General features: G+C 47.1%; 1 protein-coding gene across 1 annotated transcript in view; it reads left to right on the top strand.

Moving 5' to 3' along the window:
- LOC116546139 (coiled-coil domain-containing protein 57-like) overlaps positions 1 to 13319 on the top strand; it is a gene marked incomplete at its 5' end in the record, with an annotated part of 39275 nt that extends 25956 nt beyond the window's left edge. Inside the window, 2 exons of the mRNA XM_032272478.1 lie at positions 7225 to 7328; positions 12346 to 13319. Of these exons, the coding sequence (XP_032128369.1) occupies positions 7225 to 7328; positions 12346 to 12774 (533 nt within the window). The remainder of the gene's footprint in view (positions 1 to 7224; positions 7329 to 12345) is intronic.
- Positions 13320 to 13390: the final 71 nt, after the last annotated feature.

A 13390-nucleotide genomic window follows, 5' to 3' on the forward strand; every position in this document is an offset into this window, starting at 1 on the left:
AAAAAAAAAAAAAAAAAAAAAAAAAAGGCTGGGCTTGATGGCTCACACCTGTAATCCTAGCACTTTGGGAGCTTGAGGCAGGTGGTCACTTGAGGTCAGGAGTTCGAGACCAACCTAACCAACATGGTGAAACCCCATCTCTACTAAATACAAAAAAAATTAGCTAGGCATGGTGATGCATGCCTGTAATCTCAGCTACTCAGGAGGCTGAGGCAGAAGAATCCCTTGAACCTGGGAGGCAGAGGTTGCAGTGAGCTGAGATCGTGCCATTGTACTCCAGCACAGGCGACAGTGAGAAACTCCATCTCAAAAAATAATAATAATAAAATAAGGGAGATTTTATTTTTTTTTCCAATGCTGATATTGTTTACTTCTTCTTGTGTTATCGCCCCAAGTTAAACTCTCTAGTATGATGTTGATAATATCTGGCTTTCTCCCTAATCCCAGAGGAAGAACATTCAGCATTTCACTTTTTTAGGATTCATTTTTGCTGAAGGTTTTTTGCAGTGGGGAGGTGAAGGGAGGTTAAGGAAGTTTCTTTCTATTCCTGTTTTTTTTTTTTTTTTTTAACCTTTATTTTAATCCTTCTACATTTATCAATGCCTGTATGTGCTTCAGGATGCCAGTCTTCAGACATCCTTCAGATTCTGTGCTTCACTGTGTGTTTTTCTTATCAGTAGTCCTACTCTTGGAAAATGTTGCATACCTGTTTATTTTGAAAATTGCTCTGTTTTCCAAATACTTTCTCTCATACCTACACACATTTCCTGCTATTTCTTTTGGAGATTTCCATATATATTTCTCTCTCCTCTTGGCATTATTATTATTATTATTTTTTAGAGAGAAAGAAAGAAAAAGAATTTAAAAAAAAGAAAAAGAAAAAAAAAGAATAAAGGAAAGGAAGAAAGAGGAAGAGGAAGAGGGAGAGAGAACAGGGGTGTTGCTTTATTGCCCGGGCTAAAATGCAGTCTAAAAATGGATATGCCTGTAATTATGTTTAATAATAGAGACAGGAAGAAAATAATTAACAAGCAGCCAACCAATATTTCATTTAAACCTGAAAATACGTGTGATGTAGTACTGATAAGAGTGTATGTTTTGTGTATTTAAAGTGGAGAGTTCTATGAATGTTAATTAAGTCTACTTGTTCCGGATCTGAGTTCAAGTCCTGAATATTGATGTTAACTCTATTCCTGTTTTAATACAGATTTTTATTTTTAAAATCACAATTCTTTCAGTGTTTGTTTCATATATTTTGTATCTTTGTTGTTAGATGTGTATACATTTAGGGTGTTTTTTGTTTTTTGTTTGTTTTTTGAGACAGAGTCTCGCTCTGTCACCGAGGCTGGAGTGCAATAGCGTAATCTCAGCTCACTGCAACCTCCACTTCCCAGGCTCAGGCAATTCTGCCTCAATTTCCCAAGTAGCTGGGATTACAGGCGCTTGCCACCATGCCCAGCTAATTTTTGTATTTTTAGTAGAGACGGGGTTTGACCATGTTGGCAAGGCTGGTCTTGAACTCCTGACCTCAGGTGATCCGCCTGCCTCAGCCTCCCAAAGTGCTGGGATTACAGGCATAGGCACTGTGCCCTGCCAGGTCTTTTTTTTTTTTTTTAGGATAATTGACCCTTATATTGTTATGTAATCTTCCTCTTTGTTCTAGGGTCGTACTTTGTTCTGTGGTCTACCTTGTCTGATATTAATTAATCCAGTGGATCTTTCTTTTGATTAGCATTTGTGTGGTATAACTTTTTCATCACTTTTTCTTTTTACCTACCTCTCTCTTTATATTTGAAATGAATTTCTTTTTTTTTTTTTTTGAGACAGAATCTCACTCTGTCGCCCAAGCTGGAGTGCAGTGGTGCAGTCTCAGCTCACTACAACCTGCCTCCCGGGTTCAAGCAATTCTCATGCCTCAGCCTCCAAAGTGGCTGGGATTACAGGCATGTGCCACCATGTCCAGCTGGTGGCATTTGTATTTTTAGTAAAGACGGGGTTTCACCATGTTGGCCAGGCTGATCCAACTCCCGGCCTCAAGTGATCACTTGCCTCAGCTTCCCAAAGTGCTGGGATTACAGGTGTGCGCCACCACACCTGGCCTAAAGACAAAAGCTCTTGAAAGCACTCAGAGAGAGCGGTGCGCAGCCTGCAGGGGCATGACTTGAGCAGTGGTGGGCGCTCAGCAGCAACTAGCATCAAATTTTTCATCACAAGGAAGTGGCATAATCTTTTTCAAGTACTGAAAGCAAAAAACTGTCAAACCATCATTGTACATTCAGTAAAAACATTCTTCAGGAATGAGAATGAATAAAGACATTCTCAGATAAAGAAAATGTTTCCGACCAACAGACTGGATATAAAAGAAGTGATAAAAGAGGTACCATTTTTTTTTTTTTTTTTTTTTGAGGAGGAGTTTTGTTCTTGTTGCCCAGGCTGGAGTGCAATGGCACAATCTCGGCTCATCGCAACCTCCATCGCCCAGGTTCAAGCATTTATCCTGCCTCAGCCTCCTGTATAGCTGGGATTACAGATAAGCACCACCACACCCGGCTAATTTTTTTTTTTGTATTTTTAGTAGAGACAGGGTTTCTCCATGTTAGTCAGGCTGGTCTTGCACTCCCAACCTCAGGTCATCTGCCTGCCTTGGCCTTCCAAAGTGCTGGAATTACAGGCGTGAGCCACCGTGCCCGGCCGATAAAGGAAGTACTTTAGACACAATAGAAGAAAGGAAACTAGAAACGTCAGGAGTGCAGGAAAATGGGAAGGGTGAATATGATGGACTACTCTTTCACGCTTGATTTTTAAAATTATGTTGACAGACCGGGCGCCATGGCTCACGCCTGTAATCCCAGCACTTTGGAAGACCAAGGCAGGTGGATCACCTGAGATCAGGAGTTTAAGACCAGCCTGGCCAACGTGGCGAAACCCTGTCTCTACTAAAAATACAAAAATTAGCAGGGCGTGGTGGCACATGCCGGTAATCTCAGCACTTTGGGAAGCTGAGGCAGGTGGATCACTTGAGGTCAGGAGTTCGAGACCAGCCTGGCCAACACGGTGAAAGCCCATCTCTACTAGAAATACAAAAATTAACCAGGCGTGGTGGTGCGCATCCCAGCTACTCGGGAGGCTGAGGCAGGAGAATTGCTTGAACCCAGGAGGCAGAGGTTGCAGTGAGCTGAGGTCATGCCACTGCACTCCAACCTGGGCAACAAGAGCAAAATTCCATCTCAAAAAAAAAACAGTCTTTGTCTTTAGTTTTTAGAAATTTCATTATGTTGTATCTGGGCATAGATTTCTTTGGTTTATCCTTCTCGACGTTAATCTGAGGCTTTATGTCTTTCACCAAATTTCAGAAATTTTCATCCATTATTCAACTATTTTTTTTTAGCTTCACACTCTTTCTTTCTGGGACTCTGAGGACACAAACGTTTGGTCTTTTGTTATTGTCTTGCTGGTCCCTGAGGCTGTGTTTTATTGTTTTATTTATTTATTTTTTTCAATTTGTTTTGGCTCTTGTTCAATTAGCTAATTTCTTTTCCTCTGTTCTTCAAGTTTATCGGTTCTTTCTATTGTCATTTCCATTTTGCTGTTGAGCCCATAAAGTGAGATTTTTGTTTCTGTTTCTAAAATTTCCATTTTCGTTTTCTTGTTGTTGTTGTTGTTGTTGTTGTTTTTGAGACAGGCCCTTGCTCCGTTGTGCAGGCTGGAGTACGGTGGTGTGGCCATAGCGCACTGCAGCCTTGACCCCTGGGCTCAAGGGATCCTCCCACCTTAGCTTGCCAAGTAGCTGGATCTCTAAACTACAGGTGTGCACCACCATGCCCAGCTAATTTCTTTTTATATTTGTAGAGATGAAATATCACTATGTTATCCAGGCTGGTCTTGAACTTCTGGCCTCAAGTGATCCTCCTGCCTCAGCCTCCCAAAATGTTGGGATTACAGGCATGCACCATCACACTGGCCTTAGTTTTCTTATATGTTACTTTACTGAAACTTTTATTTTGCCATATGATTTTAGAGTAGATTTAGAGTATGTCAAATTGCTTGCTAGAATTTTTTGTTTGTGTATTTGTTTGTTTTTTTAGAGACAGGGTCTTGTTCTGTCACCCAGGCTGTAGCACAGTGGCCTGATCATGGCTCATGGCAGCCTGGACCTCCTGGGCTCAAGTGATCCTCCTGAAGAGCTGGGAGTATAGGTACCATCCATACCTGGCTAATTTTTCTTATTTTTTTGTAGAGACGGGTTCTCACTATGTTACCCAGGCTGATCTTAAACTCTTGGCTTCAAGCAATCCTTCCACCTTCGCTGTCCCCAGTAACTTGCTGGAGTATTTTTATGATGGCTACTTTAAAATCTTCATCCCATAATTCCATTATCTGTGTTATCTTAGTGTTGTCTATTTTATTCACATTGAGATTTTTTTGGTCATCAGTATGATGAGTATATTTTTAAAAAAAATTTTTTTTTAATTAGAGATGGGCTGTCACTGTATTGCCAAGGCTATTCTCACACTCCTTGGCTCTAGCAATCCTCCTGCCTTGCCTCCCAAAGTGCTGGAATTACAGGCAGCCTCTAGTAATTTTTTAATGTATCATGAACATTTTGAGTGTCACATTATGAAATTCTGGTTCTTATTAAACCTATTTTAACTCTGTCTTTTATTTTATCAGGTAGTCAACCTTTCTGTGTTCACACTGTATCCTGGCCCACTCTGGTGGGCTGAGGTTTGAATGTCTGTTACTGTCCAGAGCCTTGATGATGCTATTTTGCTCTGCCCACACGTGAGTCACCAAGTGGCCAGTCAAATCCTGGGCAGTGTCCCTGCACTGGGCCCACTTGTCAGAGGTTTTGCTATGCTGGTTCTGTTGATTCTGGCTGTTTTTATACAGCAAGTCCCCGGGGCCTTCATGCGGGCCTCCTTCCTCCTGTGACACTCAGCACATGCTCTCCTGGAAGCCGTACTGGACTTGTCTACAGCAGGCTGTGGGGCCGTGGGCTGGCAGGAGGGCAGGTGTGGTCTCAAGGGCTCCACCTGCATGTCCCCCTCTTCCTGCCCCTTTGGTCCCAAGAGCAGCTTCTCTTAGGCTTTTTATTTTATTTTATTTTATTTTTTTTGGTCTGAGCTCTGGGTTGTGGCTGCCTAGCACCAGCTCAGCACGTGCAGGAAGGAGATGAAGGACTCCCTGCCAGCCACCCCTGGGATCCGAGGCCCCTAGACGCTCAGCCTTCTTTACTCACCATTCAGAATTTTCCCCTAGTGGGGCCTTTTGTGTTCTGGCTGGACCTTTAGCTGAAATGAGTGAGGGAAATGAGTGGACTGCGGGTTTCATTTTGTGAAACCAACCTTGCAGTTCCAGGGTGAATTTAACATGTTATGATAGATTCTTCTTTTTATATATTGACAGATTTTGTTTGCTGATATTTCTTTTGTTTTTTGTTAGAATACCTGAGACGTCGTCTCGCTCTTTGACCAGGATATTCTTGAACTCCTGAGCTCAAGCCATCTTCTTGCCTTGGTCTCCTGTGTAGCTGGGATTACATGTGTGGGCCACCATGCTCAGCTTGGTCTGCCAGTGTTTTATAGAGAATTATTTATGTTCGTGAACAAGACTGGCCAGTAATTTTCATTTCTCATAATGTTGATGTGAGGTTTTGGAATCAAAGTTACTCTGGCCTCATAAATATGTTGGAAAGCATTTTCTATTTTTCTGTTTTCTAAAAAAGTTTGTATCAGACTTACATTAATTTTCCTTAAATAATTGGTAGAATTCAACTTTGAAACCAGCTGGGCCTGGATCTTTTCTTGTGGGAAGGTTTAAAATTGTGAATTCAGTTTTTTTCATAGTTATAGAACATCCGGATTTTCTTTTTTGTACATTTTTGATGTTATGTTTTACTAAGAAATTGTCCATTTCATCTAAATTTTCAAACTTTTGACATAAAGTTGCTTATAATATCCTCCTATGAGTTTTTAAATGTCTGTGGGATCTAAAGTGATGATTCCTTTTTGCCATTCATTATATTGGTCATTTGCTTCTATTTTTTCCTTGCTTAATTTATTTTAGCCTTCTCAAAGAATCAACTGTTGGTTTTGTTGATTCTCTACAATACATTTATTTTCTGTTTCCTCAATATCTGATATGAACTTTATTCTTTCTTCCTCCTACTTTATTTGGCTTTTCTTTTTTGAAAGAGTCTGTTACCCAGTGTGGAGTGCAGTGGCGCCATCTCAGCTCACTGCAAGCTCTGCCTCCCGATTTCAAACGATTCTCGTGCCTCAGCCTCCCGAGTAGCTGGGACCACAGGTACACACCACCACGCCTGGCTGATTTGTGTATCTTTTTAGCAGAGACAGGGTTTAGCCATAATGGCAAGGTTGATCTTGAACTCCTGACCTCAGGCAATCTGCCCATCTCAGCCTCCCAAAGTGCTGAGATTACAAGCCTGAGCCACCATGCCCTCCCCTGTTTGGCTTTAATTTGGTCATTTGTTTTAAATTTTTCTGTGTGCGTGTGTGTGTGTGTGTGTGAGAAAGAGAGAGAGAAAGAGAGAGACAGAGTCTCACTCTGTCATCCAGGCTGGAGTGCAGTGGCGCGGTCATAGCTCACTGTAACCTTGAATTCCTGGGATCGAGGGATCCTCCTGCCTCAGCCTCCCAATGTGATGGGATTACAGGCATGGGCTACTGCACCTGGCCCTCTGATTTCTTGAGATGAATGTTTTGCTCATTGGTTTTCAGCCTTTCTTCTTTTCTGAAATATTTCTCTAAAGCTGTAATTATTCTCAGAAGGACAACTTTAGATGCATTCCTTAAGTTTGGAAAGTGCTATTGTTGTCATCCTTCCATTCAAAATAACTTTTGATGTCCATTGTGATTTTTTTCTTTGGCCCTGTGTTATTTGGCATCTTCTTTTTTGATTTCCAAACAAGTGGCTTTTTATTTGGACAGACTACAGCAATTGGTCTCTATCAGACACGACCTGGTAAAGTCAGACTTCTTCCTACAAGGATTCTTGCTTTCTTTACATAAGCATTATGCTTTCTGTACAGCATCTCTGATATTCATGTGGACCCAGGTCTGTTGACTCCAGTGAAGAACAGCTTCATGTTGGGCTCAGCCACTCGTACTGGGAAAGGAAGAGCTGATAGAGACGTGTGTCTCCCCAGAAAGGCCTTCCCTGGTTTTCAGATCTGAGCCTGACCAAAGTCACTCTTCTCTGCAGGAGTGTCTGTCCAGGCTGGTCAAGTGGACTCTGGACTGGCGCTCAGGAAGCTCGGGGACAGAGTGCAGCTCCTAAACCTGCTGGTGACACGACTCAGACAGAAGGTAAGGCACTCGAGTGTGTGGGGTCTCCCTCCTAGAGAGCTGCTGGTGGAGGCGGGCACGTGGGCTCTGAGCTGCTGCCTGGTGGGAGTCCACTGACGGGCACAGAGGTGCCTGTTTCCTTCTGAGGAAGGGGCTGTAGGGAGGTCCTAGGAACTGGTTCGTCTTAGGCGTGCTCATGGAGGGGAAACACGGTCCAGGCAGCGGAGGCAGTGCTGGTGGGCAGAAGGCATGGCCTGGCTATGCCTCAGGGCTGCCCGTTAGAGGGGCCCTGGTCAGCCAGGCATGTGTGCTTCGCGTCAGTGACAGCCGCACTGCATCTGAGGCGCTAGAGCCTCACAAGCGCTGTTCTTCTCAGCCTCCTGGGCCCTTGCCTTTCGGGGGTGGGGTCGTATGCCTGCTGGGACCAATATCTGGGTGCATCCAGCGGTGAGCCCACCCTGTTTCCCATGGGGCTGGGCTCATGATCCCGGTTTGATTGCTACAGATTCCTGACATCTATTTGGTTTTGACTCTTTAAAAGTTGTGGTAAAATGTATTAATGTATGACAGTTTCCCTTCTTGAAGTGTACCGTTGGGTGGCATTAAGTGTTTTCAAAACGTTGTCTACACATTGTATTACCAGAGCCTTTCTTTTTTTTTTTTTAAGACGGGGTTTCACCATGTTGGTCAGGCTGGTCTTGAACTCCCGACCTCAGGTGATCCGCCCACCTTGGCCTTCAAAGTGCTTGGATTACAGGCGTGAGCCACCACGCCCGGCCCTTACCAGCGCCTTTCTGCCCACCCCACATAGAAACCCTGTAGCATAACCACACAGTAGGATTGCCCCTTCCCTGCCTCCCAGCCTCTAAACATTCTATTACCAGAGCCTTTCTACCCACCCAAATAGAAACCCTGTACCATAACCACACAGCAGGATCACCCCTTCCCTGCTTCCCAGCCTCTAAACATTCTATTACCAGAGCCTTTCTACCCACCCAAATAGAAACCCTGTACCATAACCACACAGCAGGATCACCCCTTCCCTGCTTCCCAGCCTCTAGGAGCCACCATTCTTCTCTCATCCCAATACATTTGTCTACTGTAGGGACCTCGTAGTAACAAAATCTTACAACCGTTGTCCTTTGGAACTGGCTTCTTTGATTGAGTGGAACGTTTTCAGGGTGCAGGTGTGTCGGCTCTGTGCATGTCAGAACCTCCCTGCTCCACGGCTGACTGACACTCCTCTGTATGGCTGGGCCAAGTTTTGTTTCTCATTCATGACTGGTGGACACTTGAGTTGTTTCCATTATTTGGCTTATGCACAGTGCTGCTGTGAGCATTCCGTGCAAGTTCCTGTGGGGACTACGTGCTCAGTTCTCCTGGGGGTGCACCTAGGAGTGGAACCGCCCTGTCAGACAGTGACTGTGTTTAACCCTTTGAGGCAGCACTGCACTGTTTTCCCTGGCAGCCACACCATTTTGCCTTGTCACTAGCGCTGTGTGAGGGTTCCGGTTACCCATCCCCACCAACACCAGCTGTTTTCTGGCTGTGATGCTGGTCATCCTGGTGGGAGAAAAGTGGGACCTCTCTGTGGTTTTGATTTGCATTTTCCTGATGACTCATGATGTCAAGCATAATCTCACCTGCTTCTTCGTCAGTCATTTGTCTTCTTTGGAGAAACGTCCATTGGGATCCCTTGCCCAGTTATTTGTCTTTTTTTTTTTTTGATACGGAGTTTCACTCTTGTTGACCAAGCTGGAGTACAACAGTGCAATCTTGGCTTATCGCAACCTCCACCTCCCAGGTTCAAGTGGTTCTCCTGCCTCAGCCTCTGAAGTAGCTGGGACTACAGCCATGCGCCACCACACCTGGCTAATGTTTTTTTTTTTGTATTTTTAGTAGAGACAGGGTTTCTCCATGTTTGTCAGGCTGGTCTTGAACTCCCAACCTCAGGTGATCCGCCCACCTTGGCCTCCCAAAGTGCTGGGATTACAGCCTTGAGCCACCGGGCCTGGCAGGGTTATCTGTCTTTGTATTGTTGCGTTGCAAGAATTATTTTTATATTCCAGATGTAAGCCCATTGTCAGATACATGATTTGCTACATTTTACTCTCATTCTTTGACTTGTCTTTTCTCTCTCTCTCTCTCTCTCTCTCTCTCTCTTTTTTTTTGAGATAGAATCTCACTCTGTTGCCCAGGCTGGAGCACAGTGGTACAATTTCAGATCCCTCCAACCTCTGCCTCCTGTGTTCAAGCAATTCTCATGCCTCAGCCTCCTGAGTAGTTTGGATTACAGGTGCAAGCCACCACGCTTCGCTAATTTTTGTATTTTTAGTAGAGAAGGGGTTTCACCATGTTGGCCAAGCTGGTCTCAAACTCCTGACCTCGGGCGATTGTCCTGCCCCCACCTCCCAAAGTGCTGGGATTATAGGGGTGAGCCACTGCGCCTGGCCTGTCTTTTCACGTTCTTGATGGTGTCCTTTGAAGGTCACGAAATGTTTCCAGTTTTGATCCAGTCCAGTTGATTATGTCTCCTGTTGCTTGTGCTTCTGAATTGTGCTGTCCTTATCCTGTTGCCTTTGTTCCTTGTGAGGTGACATAGCGAGGGGTCCTTTGCAAGCCTCTTGCATCCATAAATATGTAAATCCCTTTCCCAGCAGCACTGCTTCTTCCCTGTGCAGAACATCTCTCTAGGAACAGAAAGCACTCCAGTCTTCCCGTCTGCTGAGGGAGTGAGCAGTGCTCCAGAAACTCGATGCCTTTTTTTTTTAATCTTCCTAACGTGTGACTGATTGATTGATTGAAAATGACAAATATAGGCCAAGCGCAGCAGCTCACACCTGTAATCCCAGCACTTTGGGAGGCCAAGGCAGACGGACCACTTGAGGTCAGGAGTTCAAGACCAACCTGACCAACATGGAGAAATCCCATCTCTACTAAAAATACAAAATTAGCTGGGCGTGGTGGTGCATGTTTGTAGTCCCAGCTACTCGGGAGGCTGAGGCAGGAGACTCGCTTGAATCACTGTGCAGGAGGTGGAGGCGGCAATGAGCTGAGACCGTGCCACTGCACTTCAACTCCAGCCTGGCAACAGCGAGACTCCGTCTCAAAACAAAGAAAGAAAGAAGATGACAACTGTAAGTTGTATATGTCCATGGCACATGATGTGACGTTTTGAAACACGCCCACACTGTGGAATGGCCAAATGAGGCTGATCGCTACGTGCATTTCTCCTCACGTCTGTCATTTTCCAGCGATGCCTGGCATCTCACCTTGACTGAAACGTGGCCTTGTTGTTGCAGTGCAGAGACACGTGGCCACTCTCCATTTCTGTCCGTGGGGCTGAAGCTCCACGTGCCTATGAGGGCCTCCAGATCTCTCATGCTTTGCAGCTGCTGATTCCCCATTTCCCCCACACAAATGCTACAGACAAGAAATAAACATTTAAATACAGCTTTCAGGCTGCTCACAGTGGCGCACACCTGTAATCGCAACACTTTGGGAGGCTGAAGCAGGAAGATCACTTGAGCCCAGGAGTTAGAGACTAGCCTGGGCAACATCGGGAGACCCTCTTTCTACAAAAAATAAATGAAGGCTGGGCACAGTGGCTCATGCCTGTAATCTCCTCACTGTGGGAAGGTGAGGTAGGAGGACTGAGCTGAGCAGTTTGAAACCAGCCTGGGCAACACAGCAAGACCCCATCTGTACTAAAAACCAAAATAGTTAGCCAAGCATGGTGGTGCATCTGTAGTCCCAGCTACTCGGGAGGCTAAGGATTACTTGAGCCCAGGTGGTCAAGGCTGCAGTGAGCCATGATCACACCACTGCACCCCCGCCTGGGCGACAGAGCAAGGCCCTGTCTCTAAAAAGAAAAATAGGCTGGATGCAGTAGTGCACACCTGTGATCCCAACACTGGGAGGCCAAAGCAGAAGGATCGCTTGAGCCCAGGAGTTTGAGACCAGCTTAGGCAACAAAGTAAGATGCTGTCTGAATAAAATAAGTAAATAGGGCCAGGCGTAGTGGCTCATGCCTGTAATCCAAGCACTTTGGAGGCCAAGGAGGGTGGATTAGCTGAAGTCGGGAGTTCAAGACCAGCCTGACCAACATGGTGAAACCCTGTCTTAAAAAACAATAGTAAATAAATAAAAATAAATACAAGATTTTAATTTTGCCTTGGTTAATCATAGATGATTTGATTATCTATGATAATAGATACATTCACCTTGAAATATTTTTGTTTGGTTGGGTTTTTACTTAGCAGTGTCTATAAATGAAATGATAACCTTTATTTGTGTGTAGGTGACAAATTCAAAAATAAAATATTCATAAGGAATTCACCGTAGGAGTCCCTGGAATAGGGAAAGTAATATTTTATGTTCCTGGGAATGAGGCAGGAAGGCTCTGGTACGGGGAGGCGTGCGTCTTTCTCACCTGCTCTGCTCTTCTTCCTTCTCGCCAGGACTGGCGCAGTCAGTGAAAGGCAGTGAGAGTCAGAGGCCAGCCCGGGGCCCCAGGGTGGGTCTCATGGCCAGCCTGCAGCCTCCCTCTCCCTGCCCCCATTCACCCAGCCTCTTGTCGGCCTCCACCTGCCCTCTGACCTCCTGGCCTGCCTCCCTCTGGCCTCCCCATCTCTGTCGCCTTGATTAGCAGAAGAGAACAATCTACACTTCCTGCTGGTTACTTGCAATTCTGGAGGCCTTTGTTTCTCCCTGGGAGGAGGGCTCAGGAAGGGGTTTTGAGGCGCCCCGCCTCTGTCCATGCATGGATCCTCCCCACCAGCCTGGGACTCCAGAGCAGGCAGGGCACAGGGGAGCCGCTGGGGCCAGCTGGGCACGGTGGGAGGAGCAGCAGCCTCGGTGTGGGGCGGAGGGCTGCGGGCATTTGTGTCCAGCTGGGTAGGAGGCCCTGACCCCTGACCCCTGACCCCGGCTCCGCTGTGCTTTGCTTGCACCTAAGTGCTTCCTGTTGGTTCCCGAGGACCTGCTGCAGCCCAGGCCATGGCCTCAGTCCTAACACTGCCTGTGAAATGGCTCCTAGGTGCTGCGGGGACCCCTAGAGCCGGCTGCTCTGCAGCTCGAGCTTCCCCGTGAGGTGGACCAGGTACACCTGGAGGTTTTGGAGCTGCGGAAGCAGGTGGCTGAGCTGGGGAAGCATCTCAGGATAGCCCACCACTGGGGAGCGGAGCCTTCAGGAAGGAAGCAGCCCACAGCCTTGGACGCCGTGGTCCTCGGGAGAGAGGTGGGTGCCCGCCAGCTCCTCCTGCCACCCGCCTCTCGGGGCTCCTGCTGCAGAGGCCATCCTTGCCTGTGCTCTGCCGGCAGTGCTGTCTGTGTGCCCTGGGAGCTTCGGTGGGACGAGGGCTGCAGCAAAGGCCGTGCCTGGAAGTGGGTCCTGCTCCACCCTTTCTCCCTCTTCCCCTACCTTCTTCCTCTGCCCACTTCCTCTTCTCCTGCTCCTTCACCTTGACACACTGTTGGTGGGGGCGGCCCATCCGAGTCCTCGCTCCAGCTAACAGCGTCTTGTGTTGGAAACTCACACGTTGAAGGCAGCTCATGTCTGCTTTAATACAGGTCCTTGACCGCCTGCTGAGGGGTATCTGTGCACAGCCCTGCCTGCCCCATGCCGAGCAGTGGGTCCTCTCTGGGTTGGGGGGGGGCACATGTCCCTCACTGCTGCATTCAGAGCCACGCAGCTGCTCCAGGCCATGGCTGTCCCATCCTGGTCCTGGTCAGGCCCTTGGCCCCGAGGGACTGATCCCCAGCTCCATGGCTGGGTTTGAGCCATAGCTCTGAGCTGTGGAGAGGGCCCCAGGCCCTGATTCTGCTGCTTGGCAGAGCCCACCAGCAGGGCCCACTTCTTCCTACCTAAGGCCAGAGGAAAAGGCTGTGAAGGACAGGCTGCCCAGCCTCCCTGACTATGTACCCCAGACTGTTGGTAACTGGGGTAACTGTAGTGGGGCACCCTGTTGCTCCCCCACACGTCTCCCGCCCACCTGGGCGCTGCGTTGCTCCCCCACACATCTCCCGCCCACCCGAGCGCCCTGTCGCTCCCCCACGCCTCTCCCGCCCACCCGGGCGCCCTG

This window comes from Sapajus apella, unplaced genomic scaffold (genome assembly GCF_009761245.1).
Source record: "Sapajus apella isolate SASKATOON/1434 unplaced genomic scaffold, GSC_monkey_1.0 scaffold615, whole genome shotgun sequence".
Classification (NCBI taxonomy): domain Eukaryota; kingdom Metazoa; phylum Chordata; class Mammalia; order Primates; family Cebidae; genus Sapajus; species Sapajus apella.